This window comes from Xenopus laevis, chromosome 2S (genome assembly GCF_017654675.1).
Source record: "Xenopus laevis strain J_2021 chromosome 2S, Xenopus_laevis_v10.1, whole genome shotgun sequence".
NCBI classification, from domain to species: domain Eukaryota; kingdom Metazoa; phylum Chordata; class Amphibia; order Anura; family Pipidae; genus Xenopus; species Xenopus laevis.
Genome location: NC_054374.1, coordinates 25268238 through 25283970, shown reverse-complemented (window position 1 = coordinate 25283970; position 15733 = coordinate 25268238). Strand labels below are relative to the sequence as shown.

The 15733-nt window shown below is 39.4% G+C and overlaps 1 protein-coding gene across 1 annotated transcript in view; it reads left to right on the top strand.

Annotated features, from left to right (window-relative positions):
• The window catches only part of b3gat1l.S (beta-1,3-glucuronyltransferase 1 like S homeolog), a 43342-nt gene extending 34829 nt beyond the window's left edge, over positions 1-8513 (top strand). The window contains exons 5-6 of the mRNA XM_018248975.1: positions 5885-5989; positions 8209-8513. Of these exons, the coding sequence (XP_018104464.1) occupies positions 5885-5971 (87 nt within the window). The 3' untranslated portion in view covers positions 5972-5989; positions 8209-8513. The remainder of the gene's footprint in view (positions 1-5884; positions 5990-8208) is intronic.
• Positions 8514-15733: the final 7220 nt, after the last annotated feature.

The following is a 15733-nucleotide window of genomic DNA, read 5'->3' as shown; positions in this document are numbered from 1 at the left end:
GAAAAAAGACACTTTACACTCCAATATTAGAAAAACTGTGACACATAGAAAATAGAAAGTAACTGGAAAAAGTTGTTATTTCTGGTTGTTTGAAGGTGAAAAACCCCTTTAAAGTCATTAACAGAATCAGCATCACAACATCTTCCAGCAGTGCATTCCCCAACCTCACTGTCCTCACTGTGAAGAACCACCTACTCTGCTTCTACAGAAAGTTTTTTTCCTCTAGTCTTAAGGGGAGGCCTCTGGTACGGTGATTCTCTTAATGGGTAAAAAGGTCCCCTGCTATTTGTCTATATTGTCCTCTAATATGGTAAAGTGTAACCATTTCCCCCCTCAACTAGTGTCTTTTTTTCCAGAGAAAACAACCCCAACCTTGACAGTGTTCATGCCTTAAGTTTATGCCTTTTTTATACAAGAATTTGCTTTAGTGGCCACAGAATGACACTGCCTGGAATTAGACAGGCAGTTTATATCTACATAAACCCCTAGATCCTTCTCAGTTAAGGAAACTCCCAACACACTGCCATTTAGTGTATAACTTGCATTTATATTATTTTTGCCAAAGTGCATAAGCTTGCATTTATCAACATTGAATCTCATTTTCCAGTTTGCTGCCCAGTTTTCCAATTTAGTCAAATTACTCTGCAAAGTGGCAGCATCCTGCATGGAACCTATAGTTCTGCACAATTTTGTCTCATCAGCAAAAATAGAAACAGTACTTTCAATGCCCACCTCCAGGTCATTAATAAAAAAGTTGAAAATCAAGGGACCTAGTACAGAGCCCTGCGGTACTCCACTAACAACACTGGTCCAATTAGAAAATGTTCCATTTACCACCACTCTTTGTAGTCTATCTTTTAGCCAGTTCTCTATCCAGGCACAAATACTATGTTCCAGGCCAACATTCCTGCAGCAAAATTTACCACTGGGGTAGGAGGAGTAGGCCCGTGTTTTCGGGGTCCGGGGGGCAGCATATGCCTCCAGTCCAACCCTGTCTGCTGATCTTCTCTTCTGCTTAGGGTCCCACTCACAATATACTGTATATATACAAGCTAATGATTAATATTAAATTCAGATTCATATTACATGGCTGCATAGAAATCAGTGCACTTGATTACAAATCAGCCCTGTAGTATCAAATACTACAATCAATAAAAACTTACTCTTTATTAATGTTTTGATGATTTCCCACAACCCCTAAGCTTTTCAGCAGCAGCCCAGAGCCCACTGAGCATGTGCAGAGCCACTGACACACAAAAGATGCCTAACGAATTCCAAGATGGGGGGGAGCCATGGGGAACTTGAAAGCTTGGATTGTTACTGTTGTTGAACCTCTGGGCTGCTACAGTAAGTCCAGTATATACAGCATTTCCAGCCATGTTCATTTGTAGGCTTTAGTCCTCATTTTAACCCCATTTAATGTATTAGTTGCCACATTTTACCTTTTATTTCCGTTATTTATGTATAGCAAAAGTTGCTATTTTAATGAATTACAGGACAGGTGTGGGAAGGCACAATATAAAATATTAATCTTAAAGTCGTGGCATAAGACCTACACCAGCACATTATCATAAGCGAACCTACGTTGCTATGAATCCCATTGAGGCCCACAAGAGACTGATAAACAATTTAGCTTTCGTCAGGATTTTTTAATGATCATTTGAACACATTAAAAACCATGCGTAGCATGATACACGCTTAATTATTTATATTTAGAAAAAAAAGCTTTTCCTACTCAACTGCCTTTGGAAGGTGCTGGAAGCAAAAAATGTGTCTTCTGCTGATTGAAAGGAGGCCATCTGCTTATTATCCACACTTGGCTCAATTAAGGGGAACAGTCAGGGTAAAGAGCTGATGATGCCATGTGATTGTTGAGTGTCACGATCGCCGCCCGGAGCAGGACCAGGAGCTCCGGGCGGCGCAGCTATCACTTCCGACGCCGCTCCCAAAATGGCGGCGCCCATGGCCGCCACGTGGGTAGCGGCGCCGGCGCAGAGACGCCTGCGCGCAAGTGCGCAGGCGCGAAGACGTCACAACGGCGCGACGGACGCAGGCGCAGCGCGTCAGTCGCAGATGTGCTGACGCCGACGCAAGGGCGCCAAAAAACCCCTTTAAAAGGACGCCTGAGGCGCCAAGATGGCGCCCGAAAATAGGATCTCGTTCCTGTGAAGATTCCTGGGTTTCCTGTTTCTGCTCTTGTTATCCCTGAGGATATTCCTGATTGATCTCTTGTTATTGACCCCCTGCCTGGACTTTGGACTTTGTTTGTATTCTGCCTGCCTTGTGACCTGTTGCCTGAACTCGATTACCCCTTCTGCTGAATCCCTGGATACCGCGATCCTGATCCCTCCTGAGGGGCTTCCTCCTAAATCCGGACTACTCCCCAGAGGGAACTCCCGGTTCCCTGACATTGAGTAAGTGAATATGAAATAGAAACTGATGATCAGTATAAAGGAACAGGAACCTTTAACACGCTGTTCTAATGGGGCAACATAAAAAGAACTTATAAGGCTTTAGGCTCAGATACAGTTGGGATGGGCCTATTCCTGGGGTTTTTGCAGAATTTTTATTTTAATAATATTTTAAGTGTGGGCTTCAGTCTAGAAAACTAAATCTACTGGTAATGGATCTGGGAACTCTCATCCAGTAAAGTAGTTTGATTCTCTTGTGGTATGTCTAAAATATACATTTAATTTAAGATGATACGCTCTTATGGCATTAATTTAATTACCTTATAGTCTTTTTAAAGCGTTAATATATGTGGGCTTATTTATCAAAAAATAGAATTTGCGAGTTTTTTTTCTACTTCGAATAAACTCACAATTTAAACAAACTTGAACATTTGCTTATTTATGAAAAAATCAGAATGTAAAAAAACGTGATTGAATACAATTGTGAAAAAAACCTCAATTGAATACAATTGTGAAAAAAATTTGAATTTCTAAACTCGAAAACCTCCGATGAATTTTGTTACAACAGCACCACCTGCTGGTCAGTTTCCCACCAGTCTGACCACCAAGTAGTCAAGGAAGTTGTCAGGAGAAAGAAAGAGGCTGTTGTGATGTTCTTCTGCTTAGGGAAAAATTAAAAGACTTTTTCAAACCTTTCCTAAGCAGAAGAACATCAGAGCAGCCTCTTTCTTTTTTCCTGACAACTTCCTTGACAACTTGGTGGTCAGACTGGTGGGAAACTGACCAGCAGGTGGTGCTGTTGTAACAAAATTCATTCATATTAACAGTACATGTATCCCTTAATATCTTGGAATTAAAACAAAATAAATAATGAATGTAAATGACAAAAGTGTTTGAAATAGCCCAAGTAAATCGAAAAATAGCCGGAGAGCACACCTTTATGTTTTAAAAGGTTTTCATTTTTATTTTGCAGACAATCCTGCAAAACATGTTTTGGCTATAACAGCCTTCATCAGGTGCATAAAATACAGTGAAACAAACAAGCTATTTACCCTTTCACCTCACCAACAATTCTTGCACCAGCTCTATAGTCTGGCCAGGTGCAAGTAAACATCTGGATTAAATTAGTACTGCCATCTTGTGGCCTACTTAGAGTAAGCACCATCAAAGGAGTAGCAGTGTAAATTGATACAAAATGTAGCATAATAGTAACACGTAACAATATATCCAATAGTAATAAAGTAGTTTCCTACCAGTTTAGTAATATTTCGTTCAATGCAGTAAAAAGTGAAAAGTCAGTATGTAATCCATGTATTGTCTGTAAAGAAAGGAACCTCGCACAAAAAGTTTTCTTCTCATGATTATTTTTATAATGATTATTTTTATAAGAAGCATTTGTAGCTCATAGCCTCCTTCATTCCCCGAGGTTCAACAGTGTCCATCCTGTGTATCCATCTTGCTTCAGTTTGTAAGAGAAGATGTTTACGGTCACCTCCTCGCTGGGGTGCATGTACCTTCTCTAAAACCAGCCATCTCAGTGTTGCTGCGTTATGTTTGTTAGAATAAAAGTGTTCACCTACTGGTGTATGTGTCTTTTTATTTTGTAGATCATAATTAGAAATGGAGTATTTTTGTTCCCTGATTCTAATTTTTACCTGTCTTGTGGTCTGTCCAATATACATTTTACCACAAGGGCATTTAAGGGCATATATAACAAAATCTGAGTTGCACATATGATAGTCCTTAATGGGTATCTTATGCCCTTTGTGAGGGTGCGTGATGTTGTCACCTTTGATTATAGAACTAAAACTGCCACAGTTTAGGCAGGGGAAAGTTCCACAAGATACTACACTTGATCTTAGCCAAAAGGCAGAGAAGCGACCCCCTCTTCCCCAGCCGCTGTCTTACCTGCGGTGGGGAAGCAGAGCGCACCAGCATAGGGTGAATAGTGGGCAGCATCTGGGTGGGGAGTGTGATCTGGGGTTGGGGAGACTACAGAAAAACCTGCTGCCTTTTCTCTGCCTTTACTTTTCCTTTAAATGACAAATGAATACGATGAACTTTTAACAATAATTAACATTATCTGCCTGAGGAAGAAATGAATGTAGCCCTGGAAGCTTGCATTATAATAATGTATTCAGCTGTTAGCATGGTTAATAAGGCATCACATTTAATCTGACAATTACCATTTCATTCATAATAAAACCCCTGCTGAAGATTTAATTCATCGAGTGCATATTATGTGGCCTTCAGATTTATTGAGGTGTCCCTTTTTGCCATAAAATAATCTATTGAAATGTATTACAAAGGAGTAAGCAATTGGTTTTTTTAGCCTTACTATTTTCTTTAATCTGTTTATTGCCACGGGCAAAATGTTTAGTCTATGCCCCAGATGTTTGTTTGGAATTTTACCTATAGGTATTTCCAGTAACAAACCTGCAGCCATTAATACAGTAGCACCCGTCACCTGCTAAAGGGACCTATCAAATTTAATAAAGTGTATAGATTAAATACAGTGCCCCATTAATAATGCATTTTTTTCTGCCTTTCCTTGTCCTTTAAATGACAAATGAATATATGAATCTTCTAACAATAATTAAAGGGGTGGTTCAAAAGTTAACTTTTAGTATGTTATAGAATGGCTAATTCTAAACAACTTTTTAATTGGTTTTGATTTTTTGCTTTTTATAGTTTTTTAATTATTTGCCTTCTTCTTCTGACTCTTTTTAGCAAATGACCCCATCTAAAAAAAAATATGCTCTGTAAAGTAACAAATGTATTGTTATTGCTACTTTTCATTGCTCATCTTTCTATTTGGGCCCTCACCCATGCAAATCAATACATGGTTGCTAGGGTAATTTAAACCCTAGCAATGAGATTGCTGAAATTACAAACTAGAGCGCTTCAGTTGTGGTAGGTTTTTAAAAACACTAAAGGGTTATTTATTAAAGTCTGAATGGTAAAAATTTGAAAAATGTGAGTTTTTTTATTACTATAAATTCCAAATTATTAGTGGGGACATTTATTTTTTTTCGAGATTTATTATTCACAGAGGATGCAAAAAGTCTGAATCAATTGGAGAGGTCCTATTAGCAATTTGAAGATGTTACAGTCTGTGCTGGGTTTTGTACCATAATCAGAACATTTATGGCTTTTCCGTCAATTTCACGAAAAATTATGACTTTTTGGCCATCAAATCCAAAAAATTCTGATTTTTCTTGCTACAATCTGAAAAAGTCTCGCTTTCCATGTGACAATTCGAAAAATTCTCGGTTTTCCCAATCCAATTTTTTTTGTGTTTTTTTTAATGATAAATAAGGGTAAATCGTGGATTCTAGTTTGGTCTGAATTTTTTTATTTAAAACATCAGAAAATTTCGGATTTTGATAAATAACCCCCAAAGTATCTAAATTCTTACCTGCCCCTTTAAGTCATTAAATATAAACCCTATGAATCTCTTCTCCCTATGGCAGGTCTTGGTTTGGCACACGAGGGCTGAGCGTCCTACTCTTGTCAACGAAGGGAAAAGGGGATTCACCGACCTAAACATAGAAGTCTAGCCATATGAAGCGACTTGTGTAAGTACTTGGCTGAACCATGGGAATATTGGTCAATGGCAATACACCGGTGATTTATAAGAAGTTTTGCCAGTTTTTAGAAGCAAGGAGAAATCCCAGGCTTTCTTACACAAGTATGGGATTTATTATCCAGAATGCTTGGGACCTGGGGTTTTCTGGATAAGGGTTCCTTCCGTAATTTGGATCTCCATACCTAAAGTCTACTTAAAAATCATTTAATTATGAATTTAACCCAACAGGATTGTTTTGTCTCCAATAAGGATTAATTATATCTTAGTTGGGGACAAGTACAGGCTACTATTATTACAGAGAAAAAGAAAATTATTTTTAAAAAACATCTAATTATTTAATTAAATGGAGTCTATGGGAGACGGCCTTCCCGTAATAATTTCTGGCTAACGGATCCCATACCTGTAACTTGTTATGATGGATACCACAAATGTCAGCATATGTATTCATCTGGTTTACAGCACAACTGTGCCTAAGGGGTAGGGTATTTCTCTGACCAGGGTCTATATTATTGTAAAGGACAAGTAGAGGTGAAATCACTGGCAGTGGCCAGAGATGCCCAGAGATTCTTGTGCTTACTTGAAACCCTGGGAACTTTTTGTTCTTATCATTGCACTGCCATACCCTTCTGGTGCCCCAGCATCCTTTATGCACAGGAAAAGCATGGTGGCACTAAAGCTGGCCATAGACGCAAAGATCTGATCGTACGAATCGAGGATTCGTACGATTTTCGAACCGTGTGTGGAGAGTCCCGACATTTTTCGTCTGGCGGAGATCGGTCGTTTGGTCGATCGGACAGGTTAGAAAATTTCTGTCGGCTGCCGATAATATCTCTGCGTGTATTGCCGATCGTACGATTTTCAGTGGGAGACTGTCACTAGCTTTGGTTGGACATAGATATTGTACGATTGCTGTCAGGGGCAGAACATTGCTGATCTGTTCTTTAACTACTTTATTTGATCTGACTAATAAGACTTTGATCTGAATGGTTAGTGGCGGGTCGGGAGATGGGAAAGTCCGATCGTACGATGATTATGGGGCGTAACTATAGAGGAAGCAGACCCTGTGGTTGCAGGGGGGCCCAGGAGTGTAGGGGCTCAGTGAGACCCTAATTAATTAGCAATTTTAATATATCTTGGTAAAATAGGCCAATTTATAAATATTTTGGGGCCCTAAATTGAATTTGCTATGGGGCCCAGTAACAACTAGTTACGCCACTGCGATGATTCGTATGATCGGATCTTTGCATCTATGGCCAGCTTTAGAAACAAAGTACCCTGGGATGATGCATTTTTGGAAGAAATAAAACACCAGCCCGGGGCACTACTTGGCATTTCCACTGCCATTGTCTTTTTCTCTTAAAGAAAACTAAACCCTAAAAATTAATTTGGCTAAAAATGCCATATTTTATATACTGAACTTATTGCATCAGCCTAAAGTTTTAGCTTCTCAATAGCATCAATGATCCAGGACTTCAAACTTGTCACAGGGGGTCACCATCTTGGAAAGTGTCTGTGACACTCACATGCTCAGTGGGCTCTGAGCAGCTGTTGAGAAGCTAAGCTTAGGGGTCGTCACTAATTATCCAGCAGAAAATGAGGTTGGCCTGTAATATAAGCTGATGCTACAAGGCTGATTATTAAATTCTGATGCTAATTGCACTGGTTTCTGTGCTGCCATGTAGTAATTATCTGTATTAATTACTAGTCAGCCTTATATTGTGACATTTCTATTCTATATGTACTGCATATTGTGAGTGGATCATTAAGCTCAGTAAGTGACAGCAGCACAGAGCATGTGCAGTGAATCAGCAGAAAAGAAGATGGGGAGCTACTGGGGCATCTTTGGAGACACAGATCTTTACTGCTAAAGGGCTGTGGTTGCCTTGGGCTGGTACAGAAGCCAAAAACATAGTGTACAACATATTTAGATACTCCTTTAGTTAAGCTTTAGTTCTCCTTTAACATGTTCAGAACTGTGACAGTTACTAAACTGTTGAGGTAAGAAAGTTAAGCAAAAGAAAATGAGAAACAAAAACCACATTGACACGTGTAAGGCCTGAAAACAGGAAAGCTGCAAATAATTAATTTTGTAACTGTGTATTCTGTGTGCCTTTCATTTATAAGAGTGATGTATGCACATAAGGCTGTTGTAAATAACTTTCAAACATATTACTTGGTATAATTCTCTGCAACCCATTTTATTTTCAGGCCAACTTAACTGCTATTAGCATAAAAATTAAGGAGTCAAGGATGAAGCCAATCCCTCAACCCCTGACGTGGCCTTTTCGTCCCTCCTGGAAGCGTTTCCTTGTGCATAACAACATGGCCGCTTCCATTCCTATGTGACTGGACAGAACTGAGGACAGTGTTGCTGCTAAAAAAAACAAAAACAGGAAACAAAAAAATGAAAAGACTTTTATTTGATGTATTGCTCAGATGAACAATGTGCTGGTGGGATCTCGACCACATGGCACCGTGTTATTAAGCCAATTAAAATGTTCCCGATGCCTGAAGCTTTTGTCATGTGTGAAGCGCTCGGTGTTCATGTTATTTGCACATCTGACAGTTTCTTTAGAAGTAACAGATAAAACGGGATGATTAAAATGAAAACAAAATATTACTAGATAAACAGTTTGCAAGGGGATGTTCTGAATGACTCTTTATTACAGGGGTATCATCACAAAAGTGATTTATATAAATCTATGCCATTTTAATTCTAAATATAATCAATGATCAGTTCTAAATGATATAAGAGATATCAAGGCTGCTCTCCTTTGCTCTGTGGCTGTCCTGCCTGCTGCGCCAATGTGTCCTGTAGCCGAAATCAGCTCAGGGTTCTGACCCGAGCCAGAGGAGAGTAGTGCTGATGTTGCTTAAGGCAGAGCAGGAATTTTGCCCATTGAATCTATAATTGATTATGTAACCCTATTTTGGGCTATATTAAAAAAAGTTCATGTCCAGCTATACAGTAGAACAAGGGTTACATCTAGAATATGCCGTACAGTTTTGGTCTCCAGTACTCAAACAAGACATTATTGAATTAGAGAGGGTGCAGAGAAGGGAAACTAAGCTGGTAAAAGGTATGGAAAATCCTAGCTATGAGGAAAGACTGGTAAGAGTTGGGGATGTTCTCGCTGGAGAAGAGGCGCTTAAAGGAGAAGGAAAGTCACTTCACACTTGGGGGTGGCAAATGTTAGGCACCCCCAAGTGAATGTATTTACTTACCAGAAACCCTGAGCTGGTGCTCCTATTAGCAGAAAACTGAACCGGCCCGGGGTTATTCCAGTGAGCACCACGGAGCGATTCTTCTGGGTTCTTCTTGCTTCTCGCCACTGCACATGCGTATTAGAGTGAAAAGCCAAACTTTAATCAAAAATCCAGCTATTTCATTCTACTGCGCATGTGTCTGCCCCAAAAAATTTGAAGAAGAAGCCGGAAGAGGATCGCTCCATGGTGCTCGCTGGAATAAACCAGGGCCCGGGGCTTCAGATAAGTGAATACATTCACTTGGGGTGCCTAACGTTTGGCACCCCCAAGTGTGAAACGACTTTCCTTCTCCTTTAAGGGGTGATATGATAACTATGTATAAATATATAAGGGGATCATATAATAATCTCTCTAATGCTTTATTTACCAGTAACTCCTTCCAGCTGACAAGAGGTCACCCATTCCGTTTAAAAGAAAGGAGGTTACACCTAAATATTGGGAAGGGGTTTGTTATAGTGAGAGCTGTGAAGATGTGGAATTCTCTCCCTGAATCAGGCTGATATATTAGATAGCTTTATGAGGGGGTTCAATGGTGTTTAGCAAGTGAGGGAATACAGGGTTATGGAATATAGCTCATAGTACAAGTTGATCCATGGACTGGACCAATTGCATCGTTTTTTCCCCTCTGAGGAAATTGGAGAGGCATCAAATGGAGTTTTTTCGTCCTTCCTCTGGATCATCGAGCAGTTAGGCTGGTTATATATAGACTTAACTAGCCTACTATGTATTTTGAAAAATTTGGATTATTTGGACAAAATGAAGTCTATGGGAGATGGCCTTTCCATAATTTGTATAATACCGATCTCAAGATCTGATTGGACGATGACTCTTTCTCGTCCAAGGTTTATAGCAGAATGGAAACATTGGAACCAGTGACAATACACCTGAAAATACATCATGTAAAACATCAGGGTGCTAAAAGTCCATCTTGTGCAATTACATACTTCATACGTTTTAGCCCATTGATTCCTGCAGTTCCTAATGGCATTTTAAGCACATTTCCGGCAGACTGTCTGTACATGCCGGCACACTAGCACCATCTTGTGAAGCTTCTTTTTAACTTCAAAAGCTTCCACTGAACATTTTCAATCTGACATCCCGTTTGCTAAGATGAACAACGTGGCAGTTCCCACTCAGTCTACATATAAAATATGCTCATAATCTCCACCCACACCCTCTACAGCTTTTTATATCCGTGAGTAAAAATGGATATTAAGTAAGTGTTTCCCAATAGATTCCTCAGATAATTACAGAATTAGGCAAAGGCCTTGAAACCAGGTATATATGTTGGGTAAGAATTGTCAGGACACAGTCACGTAGATACCAAACCCTATTTGTCCTCTGGTTCTGGAAATGTTGTTGCAAACAGTCAGTTGTCCTGCAGATCTGTTCTGCTACATTGTCTCAGGAGTCAGAGACTATAACCAGCCAGAGAGGTAAAGATTCCCCTTTAATAAGTGTAAAGAAGTTAAATGAGCAAAAATTCTCCTTTCAGAAGGGGGGGATGTTATCATTAGGAGCTGCTCTTAAAGGGCTGGACCCCCAATAAACCTGCGTGACCTTCCGCACATAAGAAGAAGTCATTAACGGTGAAAAGCAGATATTATGATTATTATCATTATTATTATTAATGACATGTATTTGTGTTGGACAATAAGTGGGTGTTTACCTTTAACATACAAGAAAACATAAGAAAACAACCAATACAAGAGGTAAAGAGGGCCCTGCCCAAAAGAGCTTGCAGTCTAAAATAACGTGAGAGATGATAAATCAGACACACTCAGCCTCAGCTATGCTAGGAGATAAGTTTTACTAGTGTGAGGGCATTAGTACATTATATTGTCATTCATTTAAAACACTTTTTAATTTTTGGTGATACAGTTCCTATAAACTCTCAAAAGTACCAGGAAACATCGCACTGTAGGGAAAAATACATCCAACCCCCCCCCCCTCCAGATTTCTCTCTATGACCACCCTACCAGTATCTAATGTCGTTTGTTACGAAACTGTCTGGGGGAACACGTTTAATCTCCAGGGTCAAAGCAGAGAAATTGTCTCTACTACACTGATTGAGCCGACAACGGAAAAAAGAGAAAAACTGGAAAGCTACAAATTACTTGCAATTCTATCTCTAAACCTTTAATATATCTCTAATGTAACATCAGCGAATGGAAGTCAGGATCCTTCTGCCCCCAAAGTGCAAACAATTTGTAACATCGACAAACCCACACGAGGAACAGCCTGAGCACAGATAGCAAGAGGCAAGAAGAGAAATTAAACATTGACTAAAGCAACACGTTTCATATAGTGGCCTGGTCCATCATATGATGCTGGGTTTTCATTTGGAGGGGTTGAACTTGATGGACTTTGTCTTTTTTCAACCCAATTTAACTATGTAACTATCAGTTCTGTATAGAGAAAAGTGCACCCTTACTGTAAATTATATTGCTGAAAAGTTCTGTGCCCATATAAAGGTGCAATGCTGAGTGATACAGGGAACTCTGAGTATCACTCATGTATTATAAGGGATCATGTACCCCTACTGTAAATGATAAGGATATTAGAAGTCACTGAGGGGTTCTGTGACCATATAAAGGCACAAGGCTGCAGGCTGAGTTATACAGGGATCTCTGAGTTTCACTCATGTATTATAAGAGATAATGTACTGTAAATGATAAGGATATTAGAAGTCACTGTGGGGTTCTGTGAATATATAAAGGCACAAAGCTCATAACACATGAGCATCACTCATGTTTTATAAGGGATAATGCACCCCCTACTGTAAATGATAAGGATATTAGAAGTGACTCTGGGGTTTTGTGACCATATAGAGACACAAGGCTGCAGGCTGAGTTACACAGGGAACTCTGAGTATCACTCATATATTATAACAGACAATGTACCCCCTACTGTAAATGATAAGGATATTAGAAGCCACTGAGGGATTCTGTGACCATATAAAGGCACAAGGCTCATAATTCATGAGTATCACTCATGTATTATAAGGTACAATGCAACCTCTACTGTAAATGATAAGCATATTAGAAGTAACTCAGGGGTTCTGTGGTCAAATAAAGGCGCAAGGCTACAGGCTGATTTATACAGGGAACTCTGAGTATCACTCATGTATTATAAGGGATAATATACCCCCTACTCCATACATAGTAACATAGTAAGTAAGGTTGAAAAAGGACACACGTCCATCAAGTTCAACTGTACTGTAAATGATAAGGATATTAGAAGTCACTGAGGGGTTCTGTGACCATATAAAGGCACAAGGCTGCAGGCTGAGTAATACAGGGAACTCTGAGTATCACTCATGTATTATAAGGGATAATATAACCCCTACTGTAAATGATAAGGATATAAGAATTCTGAGTAGTTCTGTGTAGTGAACATGTTAAAACTAAAGACAAATAAATAACAGAGCACATTTTCTATGCTATGTACATGTAAAAGGCATGTAAATTGCCTTACAAATATTTTTTGTCTGTTGAATATTCCACAAGAGGGAGCAATGGTTTCCTGTAGTTCTTACTCGAAGTCCTGGCCACCATAATATTCATCAACAACTGAAAGATCCAGGGTTACCAGAGTTAACGCTTTTAGAAAACAGTTTTTTTAGAGTTTCTCACATGATGTCCCATGAGCCTCAGAGAATCGACCAGCATATACAGAATATCAATGGATCACAGTAAAGGGAACTATAAGTAGGAATACGAGTATTAATGAAAAGGTCACATGACAAACAGACAACAAACATGAATGAAGGACGAGTCAAGCAGCAGAATCCCAGGAATTCCAGATTCCAGAAAAACAGAAGTTCAGTTACAGATGGAATGCCAGCTTTCTGGGTTAATTGTTTTCAAATGGTCGCAGATATCATTTACTCTTTTGGGCCCTTTGACCAAATCAACCCTTGGTAACCCAGTTTATAAAATGTCCCAATCTGCAGTATTGTCAGTAATAATTTAGGATAGTCCGATAGTGGGAATCACCCAGCCAAACCTAATATTTTCATGCTCCAAACCAGTGTCGGACTGGCCCACCGGGATACCGGGAAAAGTCCCGGTGGGCCAAGGTGTTAGTGGGCCCTTATGCTACTAGACATATGGCCTATTTAATGGCCATTCCCTATTTCTATGATTACAAAGTGGCTAAAGAGATGGAATAATAGATTATAGTATTATAGTATGTAAAGAAAAGAGACTAAGAGAATAAAGGTAAGGAGTGAGGAGAGGAATAATAATACTACTAAGAGTGGGCCCCTGGTCTAAGATTAATTGGTGGGCCCCTAGTCAAAAGGTTTTTGGGTGGGCCCCTGGTGTCCCAGTCCGACACTGCTCCAAACTCCATGCCCTGTGACTCAAAGATCTACTATAATGCCACGTTGTCTATCTCATGAATTCAGCCAAGGTGACTTGTCATTTCATGTAAATCAGAACCTTGAAGCACCCACCCTAAAATATACATCAATATATATCAAATTACTTGTGTTTAACATAGGATTGCCTATTCAATAAATGTAAATACATTATTACATTTTATTAGACTTTATTAGAGGTACATTTAAAAAATACCCCAATATCCAAATACCCCCTAAATTTGCTCATAGCCTGTACAGAGAGATCCCATAAAACTATGGCAGCATAGGTATTTCACTGTACAAAGCACATTTGAGTGGGAACAGCCCCCTAAGTTTGCTCATAGTCTGTACCTTGAATGGCTGCCCCCTGGCTACACAGCAGTTTTGTTTATTTAAACTATAGTAGTACTTATATGTTACAGTATCTACTGTGTTTCCTGTGCTTGAATGGCTGCCCCCATGGCTACACTGCAGCTTGTATAGATAAACTGTAGTAGAGTTGCTAAAGCAAACACACCAGTTTTACCAGTGCAAGGAAACAATACATCATATTTGAATTAATTTAATGCACTTTCATTTGTTGGTGTTATTGTTCCTTTAAGTCAAATAAAAACATCATGTAAACATTAAATAAACCAAATAAGCTGGTTTTGCTTCAAATAAGGTTTAATCAAATCTTAGTTGGGATCAAATACAAGCTACTGTTTTATTATTACAGCAAAAAAAAACATTTTTAAAAATTTAAATTATTTGTTTAAAATGGAGTCTATGTAAGATGGCTATCCTATAGTTCAGAGCTTTCTGGATAACGGGTTCTCGGATAACAGATCCCATACCTGTAGTTTTAAAGTTATTTGTAAATTGAAATGCAGATGAAATCCGTATTTGTGTGTCCCTGTCTGTTTTCTGGTTCTGTCTCTCAAAACAACAGGTCTGTTCATCATCTGGCTTTTGCTACATGGTTTCAGGGGGCAGAACAAGCAGTGCAGAGAATTTATTAGACAGCCTTTCAATTTCTGTCACCAGCCCTCTTGGGCCCCACCAACCCAGATCCACACCCCACAGCTGTCAGAGCCGCTTCCTTCCTGGATTCCCGCACCTGACAAATAAATCAGTGCATATAGAAGATACACGTTGTAGAAGTAGAAGCAGAGGGGGGTTTGCTCCTGGGACGGGGGTGTAGTAGGCCTCTTATCCTCGAACCCCCCACACACACAGTCCAATGCTGCAGAAGCGTGTATCACCAGGTGAGTGACGTTCCTATAGACCTATATCCATCTGGCAAACAAAGAAGGACAAAAGCTGCTTTCTTTTATTTACACGACTTTGGGGTGAATGTGCCAAAAATAAGTGAAAGTAAATATTTGCAAAGTCCAGACTCATGAAAGCGGAATTTCGCATATAACCTGTCTACCAATGAACAGTGAAACGGCTCCTCTGTTTAGTGACTTGGACTTGGCAGAACCAGTTACCATGGCCTCACATTATAGTAACAACACAACAGCATAACAAAGCACCAAAAAGTTACCATATGTTTGCTATTGGGTACATCACCAGCTGCAGTTAATATGTGTGTCAATTCAACATTGTGAGGTTACATACCTGTGTGAGAGAATGCATGCCGACTCACAATGGGGAGGAATAATATATGACGTTGGCACTGTATTGATGCTGCCATGTATTCTGGGATTATTATAAATGAAATTGGTATTATATGTGCAAAAGGCACTTGGTTTATCATAGGATAAGTAGAAGCAGGGCTGAACGGCACTCACACGGATCCACAGAACCAGAGAAAATTAGATAAAAAACATTTTTATTTATACAAAGTTAAAATATATATATCATCTCCATCCACCCTACGCGTTTAGCACCCACTCTGGGCACTCAGTCATGGGCTGTGTTATTATACATGAAATTAGTATTATATGTGCAAAAGGCACTTGGTTTATCATAGGATAAGTAGAAGCAGGGCCGACCGGCACTCAAACGGATCCACAGAACCAGAGAAAATTAGATAAAAACATTTTTTATTTATACAAAGTTAAAATATATATATCATCTCCATCCACCCTACGCGTTTCGCACCCACTCTGGGCA